The sequence below is a fragment of the Sarcophilus harrisii genome, chromosome X (genome assembly GCF_902635505.1).
Source record: "Sarcophilus harrisii chromosome X, mSarHar1.11, whole genome shotgun sequence".
Taxonomy (NCBI): domain Eukaryota; kingdom Metazoa; phylum Chordata; class Mammalia; order Dasyuromorphia; family Dasyuridae; genus Sarcophilus; species Sarcophilus harrisii.
The window spans coordinates 38,843,437-38,867,317 of record NC_045432.1 but is presented as its reverse complement, the minus strand read 5'-3'; the positions used below and the strand labels follow the sequence as shown (position 1 = coordinate 38,867,317).

The 23,881-nt window shown below is 39.9% G+C and overlaps 1 protein-coding gene across 4 annotated transcripts in view; it reads left to right on the top strand.

Annotated features, from left to right (window-relative positions):
* FAM122B (family with sequence similarity 122B) overlaps nucleotides 1-9,041 on the top strand; it is a 42,822-nt gene extending 33,781 nt beyond the window's left edge. For all 4 annotated transcript variants that reach the window (XM_012553268.3, XM_023506951.2, XM_003774807.4 and 1 more), the window contains one exon: nucleotides 6,280-9,041. In XM_012553268.3, the coding sequence (XP_012408722.1) occupies nucleotides 6,280-6,430 (151 nt within the window). In that variant the 3' untranslated portion in view covers nucleotides 6,431-9,041. The remainder of the gene's footprint in view (nucleotides 1-6,279) is intronic.
* Nucleotides 9,042-23,881: the final 14,840 nt, after the last annotated feature.

Genomic DNA, 23,881 nt, shown 5'->3' with positions numbered 1-23,881 from the left:
TATCTGGCCCAGGTATTTTAATTTCATTTACTTTTCTCCCTTGGGGGCTTTTTTAGGCATAAGGCATAATTGAAGGGGGGAAAAAGCCTCCTTACTATTTTTGAGCTTGTCTGATTGCCTGCTTATATGTATTCAGCATTTGGCGGCTGGAATAAATTAATCACCTTTTACATGAAGTCTACTGATTAGCCAGTTTGTGAATTACCTAAGCCCTTTACCTTTCCTTTCCTCTCTCTGGGGCTTGGCCAAGGTATTCATGGGGCTGTTGCTCATTAGTACCTTCATCAGAGAGGGATCAGGACAGGAAGAGAAGGGGAAACTCAAATCATATAATTGAGTTGTTTGTAGCCCTGGTCAAAGATAAGCATTACGATTATTAGATAAATGACTTTTTTAAAAAATCATAATCTATAGATTTCATTGATGATACCCATTTTTCCTTTTTTATAATTCAAATAACTACACTTGCCTTTTCTCTCTCTTTGTCAGTTGGGGGACATGTTAAACAGAACTAGGGATTGAAAATCATCTTGCTAGGGCTGCCTTTATACAATTACCAAAATGTAGTGTGATGTGCAGAAAGCACCATGCTGGGTGTTGTTGTCTGTAGCTGTCTGGGGGGCCCAGGATGCAAGGTGAGGGGATGTGCAGCGAGCAGATTGCTGGATTTATTCAAAGGCCTGGCTTCCAAGGCCACTTCTGCTGCTCCCTGTGTGCTTAGCTTTGTGGCCTCTGACAAATTACTGAGCCTTGATGGGTCCCAATTTCCTTCTCTATGAAATTAGGGAAGGGCACTAGTAGGAATGGTAGGGTTAGGGTAGATGCTGGATCTAGGATCACAGAAGCTGGCTTGGAGGCCCCATTCTGGTTGACCTTGGTCTGAGGTGGGAAGTATGGAAGACGGGTGGAGAAGCATGGAGGCAAGTCCTTTCCTCTTTCTTGGTCTCAATTTTTTCTTCTGAAATTCTGAGAAAAATGAATGAAATGGCTTCTGGGCTTCCATCTAGTTGGAAATCTATGATTTTGCAACAGAAAAAGTTTTGGTACAATACAGATTTTGGCTTAGTGAAAACATCCGATGAAGGATTTCTCAAAGTCACAATTTGCAAATTGCTGTAAATGAAACAAGTGGCAAGTGGTATGCCGTCTGCAGCAGTTCTTCCACAAATGGAGATCTGGCTTCTTTGATTGAATATTAAGGAAGAAATTGCCGAAACTCCATAAGATTATATTCCCCCAGCTTTCTGGAAAACTTCTCTATTAGTGAGCTTCTTTTGAGTAAGTAATAAACAATGCTAGTGGAGAGATTTCTCAGCAGGAGTGATATTAGATGTTTTGAATGAGTTCTGGCTTTATTTGAGCCAATGAGAGTGTCACAAAGGCTATCTTTTAACCTGGTACAAATCTACAGTTAACTTCTATTTCTATTCAGATTATCCAGATAGTAGCCAATTTTTAATGTGAGCCTACTCTCTCTCTGCCACGTAGCCGGGACCAACTGCTCTCTCATGCTGCTCAGCTAGTATGTGCCCTAGGAATGCAAGCTGATTTTTAGCTGAGGCAAAAAATGCCCTATCCTAGTCAAATAAAAGCAATTTTTGGATTTCCATAGGGAGGAAGGGGTGGTTTCTATTTGTACATCTGCTTTTCTCGGGTAATGTAAATAACTGTGTTGACTATATTCTTATTCCAGTCAATTCAGTTCACCACTTATCTTACACGGTGAAAAAAAGTCTTTGAACCAGTTCAATTTTCCCCTATTTCCTCCACTTAAAGCACTTTTAGGAATGATGGATTTGAAGGCAGTGGGCTTTAAAAACCTGAATATATACAGTGGCAGTACTGTGTGAGTACTGGATTAGAGAAGTGTTTTTTGGCTTTTTTTGGTTTTTTTTTTTTTTTTTTTTTTTTTAAAGTCTGTTAACTCCCTTAGTTTCTTTTGGCTTTTTCCCTAAGGAAAGTTTAATTTTTTTCCAGGTTCAGAGCCTCTTGGCTCTGCTTTTTATACATTTATATAGAAATACAGTAAGATCCTATTTGCATAGTCTTTTATAACTTGAATAAAGTTAGCTTGCATTGTTATGATTTTGAACATCTTGATATTCCTTTTATGCCCCATTTCGATCTCCTGTGATTAAGTTTTGTTCTTAGTTGTGGGCAAAAACCACTTTCTTTTGAATCTATACATTTTATACAGCAATTTGTAAAAAGGTGGCTAGGTATTTTTGGCTTAGTTTTAGTTTTAAATGATAAAATTAGCATTTAAATCTAGGTGCTCACCCCCTCTCCTCCTCAAACCGCCCCCCCCCCCCCAATTTTCCTGTTACTGTTGAGAGCACCACCATCTTGCTGTGTCTTCCTCAGTGCCTCCTTTTCTTACCCACTGTATTCAAGCAGTTGTCAGGGCTTGTCTATTCTACCTTTGTAACATCTCTTGCCTGTTCCTCCCTCTCTTCTCTTACACTGCTGCCATTCTGGTGCACTTGTTATTGCCTCACCTGGACTATTGCTACAGGCTGCTAGTTGCCTTCTCTTTCTCAAGTCTCTTCCTTACTTCAGTCTTTCCCCTACTAAGCTGCGAATTGGTTTTTCTAAAATGAAGGTCTCATCATGTCAACACTTCTCTTAGTTATAAAACTGCAGTGGCTCCCTATCACCTCCACAGACAAATCGGGATCAGATCTTCCATTTTGCCTTTTAAAATCCTTCATTACCTGACTCCCTCTCCTGCCCCTTCCAGGGCAACCTTTCCAGTGTTCTTAGACCTTTCTCCTCCACATACTCTACAATGCAGTGACCCTGACTTCCTTTGCTCTTCTTCATCTCCTGAATTCAGCCATTCTCACAAACTGCCCCCATATCTAGGAGGCTCTCTATTCTCATCTCTACCTCCTGACTTCCATGGCTTCCTTCTCAGCTAAACTCCCACTTTCTGCAAGAAGCCTTTCGTGATCATCTTTTGGGCCTTCCCTTTACTGATTATCTTGAATTTCTCCTTTATATATCTATTTTGTACATAGCTGTTTGCATGTTGACTCCCCCTTTAGATTGGGAACTCCTTGAGAACAAGGACTGTCTTTTGCACAACACCCAGCACACAGTAGGGGCTTAATAAATGCTAGGTGACTGACTGACCTACGATTTTATTGGTATAGCTAACTCCTGGATGAAGACACTCCCTGTATCAACACAGCTTGGTACCTTCTCAACAACTTAGCATCAGAGTACTGAGGTTAAGTGACTTTTGCTAGGGATTTGTGTCAGCCAGTATTGGTCTGGGGTGACACTTGAATTTTGGTTTTTCTGGCTCAGTAGTCACCTCTCTCTCTCCATGACACCATGCTGCCTCTTCAAGACTGAAAATCATGTTTCAAAATAGAAGCTAGTTTGTGTGAAAGATTTGGGGAATTGGGGAACGTTATTAGCAGGATCAATTAACCCACTTGTGTCCATAGGAGTGTAAAATTAGGGGACCCAAAATGAAAGAGAAAAGAAAAAAAAAAAGATAGGAAGGAAAAGAAATATTTCAAGGGATGATTTTTTTTTTAATTGCAGAAACTCCTGTAAGTGCTAGAAAATATACTGGGTTTTAACATTTTCTAGAATTTAAAAAATTCCCAAGAATGAATAGAAGGTGAAAGCAGGGAGGAGAAATCTCCGTGGCATTTGGAGAGAGCCTCATTTAGCTCGAGCTTCCCGGGCAGAACGGCAGGTTAGTTGTTGTACTCTTTAACAGCCTGATGTGGCTGATGTGAGACATAAAGGAAGTAGCAGAGAAATGCAAGCATCATTTTAAAAACGCATTCAGTAAAAGCTAGGTTTAATTAGAGAAGGGAAAGGGGGATTGGACCAGCATTCTAGTGATCTGGATTCTAGTCTCAGATTTACTATGTCATTCACATCTAGTTTAACATGAATAAGGCCTTAGTTGTCAATTTGATCTGCAAACTGATGGGGAAGGTTCATTTGAAATAGACTGATGCTTTTTTTAAGATGACATTTTATTACCTAGGATAGGTAATAGGGTAATACCTCTGGGTAGGTAGTGGGACAGAGTGGAAGAAGCCATAGGCTCACTTGCTAATGTTGCTAAGGCAACATTAAAATAGCTGCATGGTCCAGGATAAGTTACTTAAAAGTTTCTAAGCCTCATTTCTTCATTTTTAAAATTGAGGGCAATATTACTTGGTTTGTCCCTTACTAGGGCTTTGTAAGTATCAGGAGACATTTGTGAAATACTTTGTTAGCCTTAAAGCATCAGAGAAATAAACATATCCTGCTATTCAGTCCATGAGAATGACGGCAAGTCCTGGGAGTCTCTGTTTATATATTTGGTAGGCTACCATGTGCTTTGAAAATATGTGAAAATAGTTTGTTCTCAAGTAAGAAAGACCTGACAAGTTTAGGAAGTCTTTTTTTATACTTAGGATACAAGGCTCCCCCCAATGCTGTCTGAGTGATCCCACCTTCCAAGCTAGGGCATTTATCTAGATTTTGCAGCTTGCTGATGGACATAGGCCATGCCCAAATGACTATGACAAAGCTACTGTGGGTGACAAGTGGTACGAAGTGTGTCACTGGTAAGTAAGAGAGGCTGGAGTGAGGGGCAAAGCCTTGCTGGAGGAGAGGCCCTTGAGAAACGGAACTCGGTGAAGCAGGGGGCACGACACAAGCATTTATTGAGGTAGGATCACAAATGTGGTCAGTTGGCACTCAGGAGTCAGTTTGACAACAGAATAGGCTTTGTATAGGGGATCATATCGGATAAAGCTCAAGAAGAGCACTGAAGGTAGATCGTAGAGGGGTTTTATACCAAGATGAAGAAAGACAGATGGAGACCATCCTGAGTAGATTGGATAGTTTGTTCCATAGTGCTCTTAGAGAGAGCTACAATACTAGGATGAGGGATTTAAGCTTTATTCTCTAGGCGCCTAAGTTTTAGGGCTGCCTAAAACTGGCAGTTTTAAAGCAGGGTATGACACAATGAAAATGGGACATTAAGTAACGTTTTGATTTATAGAAGATTCTGGAATGATACAGGATGGATCTGCAGGATAGAGGCCAGTTAGAGGCAAGTGCAGAAACCCAGGCCTGAGATGATGAAGGAGTAGACTAAAGAGGTTACAGTGGGAACTCTGTGGAAGAGGAAACATTAGGTAGGAACCGTCAATGGGACCAGAGCACTACTTTTTTTTTTTTTTTTTTTTTTTTTTTTTTAATAAAGGTAAAATAAAACGAGGAGTCAAAAGGAATGGCGAGGAGTTTGGGAGAAGGGTGCCATTGGGGAAGACTGAGAAGAAAAACCTTCCTTTTTAGGGGAGACAATGTGGCTTTGATTTTGGATATGGCAAGTTTAAGGTGAAGTGGGAGCTCCAGATTGGTGAGTCCTCATACGGTGAAGGTGTGAATATCAAGAGTTGATGAGTCAGGAGGATGAAAAGGAAACTAGGAGCAAAATAAAAAGAGAACTAAAAAGGGTAGAAGGAGAGCTAGGAGATGATGGTAACCCAGAAGCCAAGGGATTATATCTGAGAAAGAAAGGAACTGGTCAGCAGTATCTTGCCTCGGGAGGTTGAGAGGGCAGCTTAGTCAGATGAGCACATTGATGACCTTCACTGGGGCAGGTGGAGCAGACTATAGCTAATTGAAGAGATGGAACATATGGACCAGTTCTAATGTACTATTCTCTCTAGCTAGATCATTCTTTTCTTCTTTTTCCTTTAACTGCCAAACTTCTCAAAAGTGTGTGTGTGTGTGTGTGTGTGTGAGAGAGAGAGACAGACAGACAGACAGACAGACAGAGACAGAAGCTGAAACAAGTAACTATATGGTCACTTAGGAATGGCACCTAGGATACAGGTTCATTTTGGAGACTAAAAGACACCTCTTTCCCTAAAACCGATGGGACACATGGGAGGAGGTGTAGCGACTGAAGTATCTTGAACTAAATATGGGGGGACACTTTCTCCAGTTGGCCTTAGGTCCCAGTGACATTGGGAGTGAAGCCACATACAAGCTGGGTACCATCCACGGCATATGTAGAAATTCTAGGACTCTTTGGAAACTAGAAATGGAATCAAAAACCCAAAGTCTGTCTCTGAGTTTACGGGGCCTCTCGTGGGGTTTTGAAATCTTTTCAAATGTAACCTTTTGCTATTCCTTTCTTAACTCTACACAAATATTCTCCCAATTGGTGATTTCTTGAAACCGTGCAGCTGTTGGGTCTTGTACTTACCCCAGAGGTACACCAGCTCATGACTGTCTCTGTTTTGTCCTCAGTCTGTCTTCAGATATTCTGGATGGCAGTAGTAGCAGCATTGGCTCATCCTCAGACTCACTGGCTAAAGTCAGCAATGCCACAGACTCTCCAGTAACATGTTCCAATTCATGCTCTTCGTTCATCTTGATGGATGACCTTTCACCCAAGTGACTTAACCGTTTCTCATTCAGTGTTCTGACCGTGCTGTTTTCTAGACAAAGACTCTGGCAGGCAGGGAAAAGAACTTCGATCCCTAATGAGGATTAAGATATTAATTAGATAACAAATTAATGTAACATTATCCTTTAACATCTCTATTCTCAAAGGTTGAATTCATAGATATATTAACCTTACTGCTAGTTTCTGCAAATTTCCTTTTGTGTTAAGTGACTGTTCAGATTATTAAACTTAACTTTGGGTTGCTGTAGCTATATTTTACTTTTGATGCCTAAAAGGCTACCTCCTTAAGGTCCTGTAGTTTGCGTACTGATATGTAGTTTGTAGTATGGCTCCTTTCCCCAACGAAAACAAATGACAGTTACAAAACTGATCAGAAAGTCTCGTTGAGAGAGACCTCCGTTCCTTGTTAAATCAATAGTTCTCTACTGCTCTTCATTTTGCAAATGTAAAAGACTTTCATTTGGTTATATTTAAATGATTTTTCTCATCAGATTGAAATATATGATTTCTCCTTTTTCCTCTTTGAGCTGCTTGCTTGTAGCCAGACCAGGAAATACTTAGTGGTCTCTGTAGCTGCCAACGTTGCTCCTTTGTAGTTAAGATTGTATGGAAGGATGAGGATTGGTTTTAATGTTTGAAATGTTAATGGACTTGGTAGTATGCCTGAATTAGTAAGAATGTTCCAGATCTTTATAACCCAGGAGCAGCGGTAGCTAACATTTTTTCCCAAAACTTGTAGCCCTGAGGAATATATAACATATTATTAATATTTCTAGTTATTTGTTGTCAAGGAGAAGAAATTCCAGCCTTGATCAAAAATGTCTGGTGCATTCAGAAGTGACTAGCCAGTGTTACTGACCTAAAAAAAGGACCGTGCAGGAAAGTGCACATGGGGCCATCAATGTCTCCTGTGGCATTGAGGCCATAGGGATTTTTGTGCCTTAGGGGACATTGTTCTACTCTTAAAGAATGTAAACCATAGGGGAAGGGGAAAGCAAAAGGGGGTACCATATGTAATCATTTGATTTGGGAGCTGGTGCGCCTTTTTTTTTTTTTTTTTTTAATGCATTTCAACTTTGAAATTTGCTTTCCCCTGTGGTGATGAGTACCAATGATTCAGTCCCTCTGCATCACAGGTTTTGTGTTGCCACTAGAGAAGATGGATGGTTTAAGTAATTTTAATGTTGCCTTGAATAAAGGCAAGTCTCTAAAGTTTAATTTCTAGAGGGAATTGAATATTATTCAATTGGTAATTGAATATTAGCTCCGTATTCTACTTATAAGAATCACGTTTTAATTGTAAGGAATATACTTGGAGCGTTTCAGTCAGTCTGAGGTAGCAAAGTAAGGAGCTTCATAACAAGAAAAATACTAACTGAGCTAGATAATCCATTGATTATAATCTGCTATCATGCTATTTATTATTTATAAGTGTAAAAAGTCTGTGATGAATTATAGTATTTTTTTATGATTAAAATTTTTTAAACGTTTGGTAGTAGTAACTGCTGGCTTGTCTCTGATACACAGAATTGCCTGCCATAAGCTTTCATTTTTCAATGATGGTTCAAAATGCTTTTGTCTAAAATACAGCATTTGTATTTTTTTTTAAGAAAATAATGCTGAATTTTAAAGAGAAATTATGTGTTTTAAAGGTAAGCAAAGATTGGCAATATTGGGTAGCTTGATCGGAGGGGAGATTTAGACTTTCTTTTCAGCTCTAACAAGGACGTGATGTGTGCCCTACAGGAGTCCAATGACAGTATCTCGTGTTCTTTATTTTAAATTGTAATAATCATGGTAGCCAGTAATGAATTTATTATATTCTTTTTACCCGTGGAGCATCACTAGTTTCCCCCACCTCAAATAGATGTGTATATTGTAAAATATTAATCCATAGTGTGCCATTTAAAAGAGAACATATAATCAGTTCTACAGTATTCAATGTATTCATTTTATTTGTATATGAACCATATTATTTAAGATGTTTTTGCCTGTACAGTAATGACTAGAGTGTTTTATCTTACAGAATATTTATCCACTTTCACTTTGCTGTCTTTTTTGCCTTAAAGGGACACTCTCAGCCATAATTTTCAAACTCTGAATTGATTGCTAAGATTTAACCTTTCAATTCTTTGAGATGGTTAAACCTGATTTTAAATTTTTAATCATTAAATTGGGGCAGGGTGGGGAGCTGGAGAAGAAAACAGCAACATATTCCTGCAGTGTTCACTATTGGGATATGAGAGCTAGGAGATAAGACCCATGAAGTCATCTTTTGTTTTTTACACAGCAGCTTGGGGTTCGTGCTTAGAGGCTGCATCTTGGAGTCAGGAAAGCCTGAGTTCAAGATCCCTGTCTAACATATACTCAGCTGTGTGATCATGGACAACTCACTTAACTCTCAAGTGCCGGCCACTGTGGGGTTCAGTTTTAGATGGTTGCTGATCTGCATTCAGCAAAAATGAGTTCCGTATACCAATGAAATCATGGGTCTGGACCAAAAAAAAAAAAAAAAAATGGGGGGGAGGGGAATGTTTTTAATTGATCACACATAGTGATCTCTTTGAAATCAATACTAAATAAAGGTCAGTTAACTAATGAATTTTGTTGATAGTCTAGCAAATAAACTTTGTTGACAGTGTCCCTTTATTTCCACATAAAATTCACTCTGCCATTTGAAAAATCCTATCTGTTATGATGTGATGTAGAGGTTGTCATTTATCCCCATTCTACTCTCCCACCCTCCCTCTTCTCCGTGTCTCTGTTTGGTAACATGAACAAGGGATGGGAGGACCAGCATCTCTCTCCTGGCCGTCGTGGTTTCGTCTGCCTGACTTGTAGAAGTGATGTATTTCATGATTACTGTTTCGGGAGTGATGAAAAGTTTTCTGTGAATTGTTGGCCTTTGTAAACATTAGAATGAAATCTCATGAAATGTGAACACATGCATAAAACTTTGTATTTTCTTCACACAAAAAAAAAAAAAAAAAAAAAAAAAAACACAAAACAAAACCCCTGGCTGTCTCTTTTCTCACTGACTCTGACTTTGCTGCCATGTTCTCTGTCCTGTGCCTCTGGCAGAGGTGGAATTCATTCCCTTTTGTATTCCTGATAATTCTAATTCCCAAAGTTATTTTTGACCATATTACCTTTTGGATTTACAGAAGAGCATTACCTGAGAAGTTGCATTACCAAGCTCCTCCATTTCAGACACTCCTGAACTCTTAAATTTGTGGACTCCTCGTAATATCCAGTTGTCCATTGCACACTGCCTTCCCTTCCCCATCCCTAAGCTACCCTGGACCACCAAGAGCCACTTACTGGCTGGAGGAAATGGGCTGACTGTCCCTGCTGTTTATCCCTTTTGTTTGTGCATGTAAGGGATGCAGGGCACGCTGCATCCATTCCCCTGACTGCTCACAGCATTATTAATATCCCCTCTAGCAACCACCATGTTGTGTACTGCATACAGTTCTGGGGAGCACGTATTGGATTGATGAGATTGTGCTGCAGGCAGGGACTCTCTGATTTTTAACTTTACCCACCCCCCACCCCCCCCACACACACGTGCCTTTTACATAACAGGTACATTAGTGTTCAGTGAACTTAGCCACAATCTGGCTTCAGCCTAACTTTTTGCCTTTATCCACTTCCTCCCTCAATATGGCACCTGTACTCACCCTTCCATACGGAACAGAGCCAAACAGCTAGGACTTGGAACCAGCATTGAGAAGGAGCTGATATCATTTGCAGTGTTTTAACAGCCTAGAAACTGCTAAATGGGCTGGTACCTAGTGAGCAAAAATAGTTAAAATTAGGAAGCTACCAAAGGTCATGTGCTTCCTTCCCCTTTCCCTACTCCACTACTGAATTGATCTTAAATTGGTTTCCATACCCTCTCCATGCTAGTAAAATTGGATCACTCATCATCATCCCAACATGGCCAGCAGTGTCTTCTCTGGCATTTTTGTTTATCTCGTCCCTTGGATTGCTCTGCATCACCTGCTGACACCTTGATCACCTCAGAAAAACCCTCCTCCATGAAGCTTTCATTTATCCTCCCCCCAACAAGCCAATAGTAATTCCTCCCTAGCAAAGCATCAGGCCTGGAATCACGAACACTGAGTTCAAATCCAACTTCAGACACTTAGTAACTGTGTGACTCTGAGTGAGTCACTTACCCACTGTTTGCCTCAGTTTCCACATCTGTAAAATAGGAATAATAACAATAATAGCACCTACCTTGCAGGGTTGTTGTAAGGATCAAATGAGTAATGATTGTAAGGAACTCATTATCGTGCCTAGCACGTAAGCGCCATATAACCATTAGCTGTTTTGATGTATGTTAGTCTCATTTTGTGCTTTTAATTTGTGTACATATTATCACTCTTGCTAGACTCAAAAGCTCTTTTCAGTATCCTTCAGTTTCAGATCACCATTGAGTATCTTTTATTGTTGAATGGATGGAGCACTTCTCCAATCCCCTTTTCCCTTCTTGACCAATTATCACAGAAAAATCCATCCAGTCCCATTCTGCCTTTCCCCTTTTTTCCTTCCCTTAGTTCTTTTTATATAACTCAAAACAAGCAAGGGTGGTAAGTGTGAAAATTATGCTAGGAACACAAAGGATATAGAAACATCTATATCTGTATGTATAGCTATATATCTCAAGAGAAAAGAAAGCAGTAAGTTTTGAAATGATAGTGGGTAAAAAATTGGTGCTATCAACCCTTAAAGGCCCCAGAATTCCCTTTGGGTATCAAATAGACAATTCTGTCTGCTATCTCTTTACTTCTAATGAAACCCACTCTGTTCCAAGAACATAGCATCCTCCTCATTGGAGGACCATGACTTTATTAAGAAAATTAGGACCTTCCATCTTGAACTCCCTCTTCCTATTTCTATACCTTCAAGTCCATATATATATATATATATATATAATTTTTTTTTCCTATTTTTGCTCCTATCTTGGAGGAAGAGGAGATCCTCCTCTGTATCAAGGCTGGCCCCTCCCCCATCTTTGATCTAGGTAGGGAAGGAAGGATGGGGGAGATAACTGGGACAAGCTTCCAGAGGAGAAAGCAGGAGATAAATTCAGGCAGTAAAGAGTTTGGCCACCTTTAGATGAGAAGCTAGAAAAAAGAATGACTATAAAGTCATTCTGCTTTATAGCAGTATCACGTGCTAAAGCTCAGAATGATCTAGTGGGGAGCACCAAGGACAACATGGTAGGATACAGTACAGTGGACAGAGAGCTGGCCTCTTAGCCAGGAAGATCTAGGTTCAAGTGGGCAGGTCAGTTCAATTCAATAAACATTATCTGCAATTTCTAATCTTAGAGTTGCCCAAGTGACTGAGAGATTAAGTGTCTAGCACCCACTACTATGCCTGGCATGTAACAAATGTTTATTGAATTGAATTGACCTGCATTGATAAAGGGACTGGAGCACTGATTTCATTGATGTAGGTAACTCCCAGATGAGGAAATTCCCTTTATCTATGCAGGTATCTTCTATTGGGAAAAAGAGAAGGATCAAAAAAAAAAAAAAATTTAAAGGGCCACCCTTGTGTGGTAGATGAGATATCTGAGGTGACCAGCAAGTGATGCAGAGCAATCCAAGGGACAAGAGAGCAGGCAGTACTAGCAAGTCTCATTTGATTCGTTTTCCCTTTCAAAGAAGAAGGCTCTTTGAACTGGAAATAACAAAATGAAAAGGCAGCTAGGAAGTCAGTACTCAAAATAAGTAGACACAATAAGAAAACCCCCAGTTTTGCTTTTGATGAATTCAGGTTTCTTGGTCCAGAAGAACTATAGCTTTGGATGTCAAAAGAACCTGCAAATGTGATGGCCAAACTACTTGGGTGACATCTGAAAGATCATGGCAGATGGGAGAGTTGCACTAAAGTCAGTTAATTTTCAATGAAGGGAATGGAGTGCAAACCTATATGCCTGTGAGCTTGAAGTTGAGTTCTGGGAAAATGAGACATTAAACAGTTGGCTGTTGACTATGTAGAAAAAGAACCAGCTGAGTTAGATGGCACAGTGGATAGAGCACCAACCCTGGGGACCTGAGTTCAAATCCAGCCAAAGCCTTGCTAGCTGTGTGATCCTGGGCAAGCCATTTAATCCCAATTGCCTCACAAAACCAAAACCAAAAAAAAGGGGGAGGAGGAAAGGAGCCAACATGATTTTCGCAAGAACACATCATGACAATCAAAATTTATTTCCTTTTTTGATAGAGTTAATATTATGAGATCAGCGTGATGCTTTAGATTTAGTAGCAATCTAATTCAGCCTTCTCAGTTTCCAGATGAGGAAACTGAGGCTCAAGCACAGGAAACCACTTGCTCAAGGTCAAAATGGTAGTCAGAATTGAACCCAGCTTCAAAACCAATATTATTTCTATTGTATGAGATAGGGCAGTTGGGTGGCACAGCAGTGGATAGAGTATCAAGGCCTGGAGTCTGGAGGACCCGAGTTCAAATCTATCTTCAGACACTTAACACTAGCTGTGTGGCCTTGGGCAAGTCACTTAACCCCAGTTGCCTCAGCAGAAAACAAAGTGGAAAAACTATTGTATGAAGTAGCAAAGTCAGAGAATGGACTTGGACTTGCTTGGCTGGATTAAAAGAGTAGTCATTAATGAATCTAAATCAACTAGTCTGTCGGTATCCACTTGAGTACTCCAGGAATTGGTACATGCCCCTGCCCCAGGTGAAATTTTTATCAGCAATTTGAATAAAGGCATAAATAAGTGACTTTGCCTCTGCCTGCTTCAGTTTCCTCATCTGTAAAAGGGGGATCATGATAGCATTTATTTCCCACAGTTGAGGATTAAATGAGATAATATTTGTAAAGGGCTTAGCACAGTGCCCAGCACATAGTAGGCATTTAATAAATGCTTCCTTCCTTCTTTGTTTCCTATGTGTCACTGGGGAAGTCACAATCTCTTGGAACCTCTGTTTCCTCATTTGGAAAACCGAGATGACAGTACTTACCTCACAGAGTTGTCGTAAGGATCCAATGAGATAATAAATGTCTAGTACTTTGTAAATCTTACAGTGTGATATGAATATATTAATATTCCCCCAAGCACTCTGCATTCTGGGCAGGCCGATCTTTTTCCCTCGATGTTATTCCACTAACTCTCCCCCTTACCTGGAATGTCCTCTCCCTTCTTAGGCTCCCTCCAAAGTTCAAACCAAGTGGTACCACCTCCTGCCCCAATTACTTTTAATATCATTTATATTATCACCTTGGAGAGCTCTTGAAGAGAGTGTCCAAAAAAAAATTAAGGATTGGTGGTGCTGTCACCCTCTTCAGAGATGAATAAAGGCTGATTGGGCACTGTAAAAAAAAAAAAAATATATATATATATATATATATAATTTGTATTTCCTTATCTGTGTACACATTTCTACCAAATAGAGTGTAAGCTCCTTGAAGGCAGGAACTGTTTGGTTTTTGTCTCTATCCCCAATGCCTAGCACTAGTGGATGCTTAATAAATACTTGGTGAATTAAAACCTCCCCATTCCAGAGGATTAAAGCAATTATCATTCAAGGGGAGTGGGGAGAGTCAGGGGAGCTTTTTCTTTTTTGAGGCATTTTGGGTTAAGTGACTTGCCAACGGTCATGCAGCTATTAAGTGTCTGAGGTCGGATTTGAACTCAGGTTTTCCTGATTCTCTGGGCCAGTGCACTAACCACTGTGATACCTAGCTGCCTCCTGGGTCTTATTTTGTAGTGACAGGATGCAGGATTTAAAAAAAAAAAAAAAAAAAAAAAAACATTTCCTTGCAATTGTCCAAAATTACAGTAAATTAAACAAGTTTTGGGTTTGTTGGTTTGGTTTTTTTGTTTTTGTTTTTGTTTTTGTTTTTTTTGTACATTAGCTTGAGAACCTGGCAATTTTTTATAACATAGTCTCTGGGGGAAATCTATATTATGAGTTTCAAACAAACCAGTGTTTGGAATGCCTTTTTCATTTAAGTTGAGGATTGCAGAGATCTTTTCCCCTTCCTGCAGAGTTCCCTGAGGTGTTATTCAATCACACCTATTTTTTCCCCAGCATTTTACATCCAAATGGATTGTTTTATCTCAGAATCTGAACATGTTACTTAATTTTTGTACTTACACAAAATCAGTTTCCCAGCTGGTCACTTCATAAGCTATTGGTAGCATGTTTTATTTCCCCTGTGTAATGAGAGCTTATCTATTAGCCTAGGAAATACTTTGAAATTTCAGTCATTTGTAAGATACTGTATTTTTCAAAATTCGAGCATAGTTCGAGTCTACTATTGCTATATTCCTTTGCCTTTTGTCCAAACTTGCGATTTCTTGATATGAAAGCTCCCTCTACCAATGAGGACCGGAAACTCTCCTGTAACTTCAGGGCTGGCCCTCTATGCACAATACCTCAACTCCTTTTAAAGAGCTTTCAGTGAAATGACCAGTTTTTAATTTGGGCTTCCTGATCTATAACACATGTGATCTTTAAAAATAAAATTAAATACTAGTCATTGCAAATCCTGGAACTGGTGGCAAGAGCAGTAGAGTTGGAAACAAGATAGATCGGGATTCAAGTATTATCTCTGATAATAGTTAGAGCTACCCTAAGATTTTGGGGACACCCTGTGTGTTAACCTTTGGCAGAACGCAGACTTCTTTCAGTGTCATCTGTAAAATGGGCATCAAATTACCTGTAGCACTTCATCTCATAAGACTGTTGTATCGTTCGAAATAATGTATGTTAAGTGCTTTGCACACCTTGAAATGACCATTATTATGAATATGACTAAGAAGTGGTGATAGACCTGGAAAAAGTTTTGTTGGTCTTATTGAATAGAACTTGAACACGGATAGCCCTTCTCAGTTGTAGTTCACTTATGGGAGCTGATTCCAGATCAGCGTGGGTACTTATATTTGTCCATTGCAAGAGGTGCTGGAATGAGCATATTAAATCATGTACTGTATCGCTGGGAAGACTTCAGACAGTTAATACCTGAAGGAGCACTGGCCTCGGGACCCAAAGATGCCTCCGCTTTCCTGTCTGTATGTAATCCGAGGTGAGTCTTTTCTGTTCTTGGGACCTCATTTGTAAAACAGAACTGATACTTTTGAAGCTGCAGAACATCAGGCTTCTGATATTAATAGCAAATTAGTGGATGAAAATGGAGCCTTAGAAACTTTCAAGTTGGATTGGGAACATCAAACACTTGGGGGAATCGAACCTTGGGGAGCTTGTTTTTTTTGTTTTTAAAGGACAGATTCTTAGTTTGTATAAATTAGTCAATTATTACGACTGAGCTGGAATCACAGATTCTAGTAGTTGATGGCTACTTAGGTGGTACAGTGGATAGAGTCGGGGAGAACTGAGCTCAAATGTGTCTTCGGATACTTCCTAGCTGGGTGACTCTTGGCAAGTCACTTCACCCTGTTTGCCTCAGTTTCCTCATCTGTAAAATAAGCTGGAGAACGAAATAGCAAGCCAGTAAATTATCTTTGCTAAGAAAATCCCAAATTGAATCACAGAGTCGAATATGACCAAAAACAATCCAACAACAGGACCAGTTCACAACAGAGAGCCCTTTTGAGAATATCTGCAGATTTCCATGTGGTTCTAAGTACAGTTGACTTTTCTGCCAGGACTTGGTTTGGTCCCTAGAAGCAGGAGAGCGAACCAGTAGCATGTTAAACAAAACAGCGATGAAATAATAGTATGCAAGTGCTTCTAGCCTTGAATTCGCTATATGAAATTTTGCTAGCCAAAGACCCTTTCTTGAAATCTCGATCTAGACAGAGATTTCTGTTTTCTTTCATTTCATTGTCTTTTACGTCCATCTTACCTTGCCAAGTAATGAATTATTAAATATTGTGTAGTTAAGAATGTGATCGATAGGGTCAATGAATAAAAAAATCAAAATAAAATCTAGATCTAGAGAAGATCAGACTCTAAATCATGCCCAGGACTGGGAGCAGCTTTTTTTTTTTACAAGGTTGGGAGAGTCCTTGAAAAGGCAGAGTGGATGTGGCTTGTCTTAATTAAAGAGCAAGTAACTCAAACCCAGATGCCAATTCGCAGGTATACATTTATGAGCTGTTCTGTTTTTCTTTCTGTTCTTGTCACATATTTAAACAAAATTTAAAACTAGTCATTCCTACTCTTGAGCCTTGTCAATGTCAATCCGTTGCTCTCCCACCCTCCTGTCCAACTTTGCAATATAAGGATGGAAAGAACAACATTCATTAGGCAAGTGAATGTCTTGAAATATGCTCAATATATCAAAACAGGATTCTGTCTTCAGCCAGGACACAAATCTCCCTCCCATCTGTCTCATAAGGCAATCAAGGATTTGGGGGTGATTTTTTTTTTTTTGGTGCAGCTGCAATTTGCTCCATATATTGGTACATAAGTTGTTGGTAGCTTATGTTTACCTAGCAACAAAATCTGTTTGGCAGGAGGCTGTGGGAAGGGAGATGTCGTGGAGGAGGCTGTTTTGTATAAAGCAGTTTCTTCATCGACAAATTCTTGAATGCAAGAAAGGCCAGTGTCTTAAGCCAAACAGTCTGCCTTTTATATAGTTTTAACCCAATCTGCAGAGTAGAGTTGTCTACTTGAATCACCTTTCATACAAAACAGAATGCCAGTTTTCTGGGAAAACTCAGCAATCTGAGACAAATCGAGGAGAAACTGTCTTAGTCGTGGGTAAAAAAGACCATTTGCTCAGGACCAATTTCTTATCTTCTCAGCATAGGACTCATTTGAGATATCTTATGTTAATGGAATGGGACTGAGTATGAACTATATGTGTGGAAGGTTGATAAGTTCTGATAAAAACAGAACTAATCCAGTCTATCAAAGACATAGAAGGGCCATGATCCTTATTAGGGGAAGAGAGAACCTGCCCAAATGAGATCCCACATCCATTCAAGTATGAAAGTACTCTCAGTGGCAGAAGATTGCCCAGGGACCACATCTCTACTTAGCCTTCGGTGCTATTTAGTCAAAGTTAAATTTGACCTGCATGAAACAGTTTATCTTTGTGGCCTAAATAATGTCTGTCTTTTTCAACAGTATTCCTGTCGTCTTCCCACTTTCTAGTCATTGGAACACATTGAAAGGACAAAACAGAATGTTAAGAGCTTACTGGCCAATGGGCTAGTCAGAAGCCAAGGGCTCTAAACCCAGTCCCCGTGATTGTGGGGCAAGTCACTTAGAGGATCATAGACATAAAACTGTAAGGGACTTAGGAGCCAACTTGCCAAAGTCTAACATTTTACAGATGAGAATACTGGGGTACAGAGTGATGAGATGGCTTAGGATCCTAAGATCACAGATGGAGAGGTGGAAGAGATCCCATAGGCAGTTCAAGTAACTTGCCCCAAACTATACAGATAGTAACAAAGGCAGAATTTGAGTCCTCTGCTTTTAAGGTAGAACTCTACTATCTGCCATCTTTCATGTGGGGCTCATTTTCCCTATCTGTTAAATGAGAGGATTGAACAAGATGCTCCCCAAGGTACCTTCTAGTTCCAGATCAGTGTACTGTACTTCATGTTCTGTGGCACACTTCAGGCATTCATCCTGAAAGTAAATAAAGGAACCAAGAACCAGAGTTCCCTTAGTTTCCTTCTTCCATTCTATAGACAGAAGCATTCGATATTATAGTTGTAAAAATTGCTCTCCAGATCTGTCTACAACTCCAAAGAGCTTACTGTCTACATAGCTGCATGTTAGTTACTTTGAGGGATATAGAGAAAAGACAGAGGATCCTCTTATTCCAGACTCCACTTTGAAACCAGTGGAAGCCTTGGGGCAAGAGGAGGGCAGGCAAGCCCAGAGGAATGTATCACCAGGAAGCAGTGAAGGAGGATGTTTTTTATTTAGGGGGGTGATTCCGATATTTTTCCAATGACACCATGTAGATGGCAGGTTGGTGCTGGAGTTAGAAAGTTGGGATCATGGTGATAGTTAAAAGCCTAGGAGAAGGGAAGGAAGAAGGTATAGAAAGAAGTAAAGACTTAAGCTTTTTTCTGAGAAGGGGGCAATGTAGAAGTGACAGGGATACCCACAATAGGGATAAATACCATTAAAGAAAACAAATAAGGAACTCTCAGAGAAGTGAGGAGGAGAATTTCAATTCAAAAAGCATTGAGTGTCTACCATGTACTTAAGGCTAGGAATGCAATGACACAAATGAAACTCATCCCTGAGCTGGAGGAACTTCTGATCCTCCAGTGTTGCAGGAGGTAAGGAAGGCCAGCCTGATCAAATACAGCAAAGGGCCAAAGAAATAAGAACAGAGAATTCTGAGTCGGTGAAGATTGGGTATTTAGCTGGAAGGAGACTAGAAGTGACCTTTGAGGACTCTCAGTAAGTAGAAGCCTGATAATCATTAGCAAAGGGAGAGTGAGAAAATGGAAGGAAGGAGATATTTTCTGCTTGCTCTAGAAATTTGGCAATGAAAGGAAGGAGAAGAGAAGATGGGTACTAAGAGGGACAGTAGGATTATTGAAGGGTTTTGCTTTCCTTGAGTTTTGCGAGACAGGTAGATGTTTGAAAGCGAGAGATCAGGAATGGAGAGGGAGAGAAAATCTGAGTAGGGTCAGGTCAGGAAGTGGGAAGGGATAGAATCTTGAACACAGGTGGAGAGAGGGCTAGCTTTAGGAAAAAGGAATAATTTCCTCTGAGACTGGAGATGTACAGACAGGGCCCCACACCCCATCACGAGATGGTCTCATTCTTTTCCGTAGAGTAGGAGGCAAGATCATCTGTTGGAAGTGAGGGGGTGGGAAGGAGAGGGACTTGGGGGCTTGAGAAGAGAGAAGTAGGTCTGGAATAGCATTGTGGGGAAGACACAAGAGACAATCATGGATTGCTGAACAGTGGTGAGGGCCAAGTTGAAGTCTGACAGCATGGATATGTATTGGGCCAATTCTGGAAGGTTCTACAGGGGCCAAAATGTGTAATGGGCCAAACCTGCAGTTCCATATAAGGTTTTCTTCAATATAACCAAGAAAATATATCTGGAAAAGATTGTCTTGCAGTTTGTTCTAAAAAAAATTGTGTTTAAGTGTTGGGTTTTTTTTGGGGAGGAGGGGGGGGTTTGCAGCTCCTTGCTATACATTAAACACCTCCAGAGGAACTGTTTTAGCACATATTGCAAATTGCCTTGGAAAGAATCTGACCAGACAGGTTGAGGTTCTGTTGCTTATGTGGTGTTTTGCTAGGGTAATCAGCCAGATTCCACTGCTTGTCCTGGGCCCACTCCCCTAGCGCATGAGCCCTAAGGCTGCCTGTTCACCAACTCATCCCTTGCAGGTGGTTTTTCCTTACATCACTCCGCAACCCCAGTGGATTTAAGTAACGTCCTTTCCAGATGTCCAGATGTCTTTTGGGGGGTGGGAGGGATGGAGTGATTATGGAAATATAGAGCCTGTTGATGGGAAAAGAGAGAAAAATAAAATGAGATTAGTAGTTAGAGTGGAAGTTACTTGACTATAGTTTTTTTGGAAAAAACAAAAGTGAGCAAATTGTTTAGGGACTAATGATTAGAAAGGTCAGGTGTCAATTAGTCCTTCCACAAACATGGGCCATGTAGTCTGTTAGAGGTGTTTCAATAGCAAAGATGGTGAATAAAATAATTCCTGCTCATAGAACTTCTATTCTAATGGAGGAGTCATTGGTACTGTATTACAACCCTGAAAATAGTTACTTTCTTCATTAAAAGATTATGCTAAGGGGCAGCTGAGTGGTACAGTAGATGGGATACTGGCCCTGGAGTCAGGATCTGAGTTCAAATCTAATTTCAGACACTTAACACTTACTAGCTGTGTGACCCTGGGCAAGTCACTTAACCCCATTTGCCTTGCCCTCTTCCCCCCCTCTCCCCCAAGAAAAAAGGTTCCACTAAGTTTTAGAATTTAGCTTCAGAAAAGAGCAAATATTTTGGCCAACGGGATAATCTTAAGGAGGCTTACATAAAAGCCTTTTACTTCTGCTCTCATTTTACTTTAATAGCTCTTGGAATGCAATCTTCTGCAATCAGAAGCTGTTAAGTAATTTGGTGAGCTTTTCTACAAGCTTAAAATGGGTGTGTTTGTATGTTCTTTTATATACTTTAATGGCCAGAGATAGAGGAAACACTCCATTTTATATAATCACAAAAGGCCTTAAAAACAAAAGAGACATTGGATCTCTGTACGTCCAATGGCAGTCCCCATTACATGCCTCTTACGCCTATCAAAAATCGGTCTCTCTCAAGATGTCAAAGCATTCTTCTCCAATCAAACCTTTAATGCATTATGAAAGTGAGTAATTAAAGCTGCCTTAGGCATCTTCTAGTTGCTTATCTCAACCAAATTTAGACTCCATAATCTCCAAAGGTAAGACTTTAATCCTAGAAAGTAGAACCTGGGCATACCTCTTAGTAGAGAGGGGTGGGGATGAACATCATTTGCTCTAGGAACAGTGAGCAGAATAGTTTGGAAGGAGTGCATGAATTTAGGGGAGCAGTGGGAAAAGTTAATCGGGCCTTGAGGACTAGGCAAAGTAAGTCAGACTTGATGTGGTAAAAGAGGCTCTTGAGCAAGGGAGTGACATGCTGAAAGTGGTTTAAGGAGTAGTCCACAGTGAGTATTGTGCAGGGTATATTGGATTTAGTAAGACTGGAACTAGGGACAACAGTAATCTAGGAATGAGATCTGGAGAGTAAGGGGTGGTAGTGAAAATGAAAAATAAAAAGGCAAAATCAAGAGAATAAAGAAATGAGAGAGAACTTTGACACAGATTGGATGTTGGGAACAAAGCAAAAGGAGCAGTTAAATTATCAAGACTAGGATACTGGGAAATGGCACCATCAGAAAGAGAAAGGGGATTTTGAAAAGGGGAACTGTTTTCTGGAAGACTGGTTTTCACTGGGGATGTGTTGGGATTTAAGGTGGTGCCATGAGAACAAGCAGAAGTGCAGAGTAGGCAAGTGGAAGATAGGAGACTAGATACATTTAGGAATGTTGATGGAAATTGTTGGTTGAAGTGAGGAGATCACAGAGGGATAGAGAACAAATGACCAAGAACAATAGTGGGTGGGAAGAGAAATGGGAACAAAGGGGACAGAAAAAGCAATTAAAAGAATAAGAAATGAATAAGGCAGGGATGGTATCATGGAAACTCAGAGAAGAGAGATTTTTCAAGGAGGGGATAATCAGTTTCAAGTGCAGCAAGAACATGGATGATGAGGACTGAAGGAAAGGCCATGGAATTTGACAGGAAGAGGATCAATGGCCACCTTCACAGATTTTTTAACTCGAACAGTGGAGATGGAAGAGTAATTTCACTCTCAGATCTTCACTTTCCACATCTCTGAAATGGCAGAAATACCCAACCAACGTTAGAGCTTTTAGAAAGGATCTTGGCTATCTAGTTCAATACTGTTATTTTATAAATGAGGAAACAGAGGCTCAGAGAGGTTGCCTGCCTACCTACCTTAAAGAAAGAGTTCTTAACCTATTGTGGAGCATAGGGGAAGTCCATGAACTCCGATGGAAAAAAATACATCTTGATTTTCACTAAATTCTAATTGAAATTTAACATTTGTTTCAATGATCTAAAAATAGTTTTTTTTGAGAAGCGCTCCATAGTCATAAACTGACTACCAAAAGGATTCATGACCCCAAAAAAGGTTAAAAAAAAAAACTCCTATCGATCATTATATACTTCAACAACAATACTATATGATGACCAGTTCTGATGGACCTGGCCATCCTCAGCAACGAGATCAACCAAATCATTTCCAATGGAGCAGCAATGAACTGAACCAGCTATGCCCAGAAAAAGAACTCTGGGAGATGACTAAAAACCATTACATTGAATTCCCAATCCCTATATTTATGCACACCTGCATTTTTGATTTCCTTCACAAGCTAATTGTACAATATTTCAGAGTCTGATTCTTTTTGTACAGCAAAATAACGTTTTGGTCATGTATACTTATTGTGTATCTAATTTATATTTTAATATATTTAACATCTACTGGTCATCCTGCCATCTAGGGGAGGGGGTAGGGGGGTAAGAGGTGAAAAACTGGAACAAGAGGTTTGGCAATTGTTAATGCTGTAAAGTTACCCATGCATATATCCTGTAAATAAAAAGCTATTAAAAAAAAAAACAAAACTCCTATCTTAGACAGTTATTGTACAGATCAAATGAAAGGGATGTTGCAGAATGGAATCTCTGCATTAGGTGGGAGTTAAATTCCAACTCTAGATTCTGGGATGAAAGAAGATATGAAAGTGCTTTAAAAAATTTAAAGCATCATATGTGTGTGCCTGTGTGCAGCCCCCCACATTGTACTGTCTCCATATTGTACTCTTAGAGATTTATATCAGTGCCCTACTAACAATCTGTCCAGACTCATTTTGGGTCAGCAGAGAAAATCTACAATTTGAAGACAAGGAACACAAGGAAAATCTGAGAAATCCCTTCCCAGTATTAGGTTATGACATAGCTCTTATTTTTCACCGCACTTTATCATATATCACTATGTATTATCTGTATGTGTGTGCATGTGCATGTATACATGTGTATGTGTGTGTGTGTGTCTTTTCCTCCCAGAACAGTATGCTCCATGAGGACAGGGACTATATCTTCTCTTAACTTTGTATCTCCCTCTGTTCTCAGCACATTTGGTAGATAATAAATATTTGTTATTCTAAACTCCTTGAGGGCAGGGACTGTCCTTTACTTCTTTTTGTATCCCCAGTGCTCAGCACAGTGCCTGGCACATAGTAGTTGCCTAATAAATGTTTACTGATCTTCTAAATATCCTCTTCCTTATTTTCCCTTTCTGAACTGTCCCCACCTCTTTTTGGTTTCTAGTAAATATCACTGTTTTAGCCATTTAACTGATAGCTTTTGCTAGAGCTAAAACCCAAACTGAAGGAAGTATAATCCAACATTGAAATACCTCAAGATTTTAAAGGTGGTATCCAGACATGCTAAGTAAGCAGGGTATGTTTGAGTTATAAATGGAAATCTCTTTTGCAAGTTTACCCTGGAAGCTTAATGATTGGGGCAAGGCACAAGAAGGGTGGGATACCCTGCCCAAAGCAGGTCTGGCAAGTTCCTGTGATGCCAGGTTGCTAGGTAACCCTAAAACACAGCTGTGAGTTTTCCAAGTTGCTATATCATTACTATTCTCTGTCTCTACTCTGCTATGTCATCACTATTCTCTCCCTCTACTTATCTTTCCTACTCTAGAAAAGGACAAATAGTATAGGTTACCCTGCAGGGTCCTGGAGTAGTATACATTTAGCTGGAAGAAAGTTTCTGAGGACTGAAAGGAAGCTGAGAGATCACCTAGTTCAACCCATTCCTTTTTTAAAATGAGGAAACTGCAGACCCAAGACTTTAAGTGACTTGCTCAAGATTTCACATGTGTCA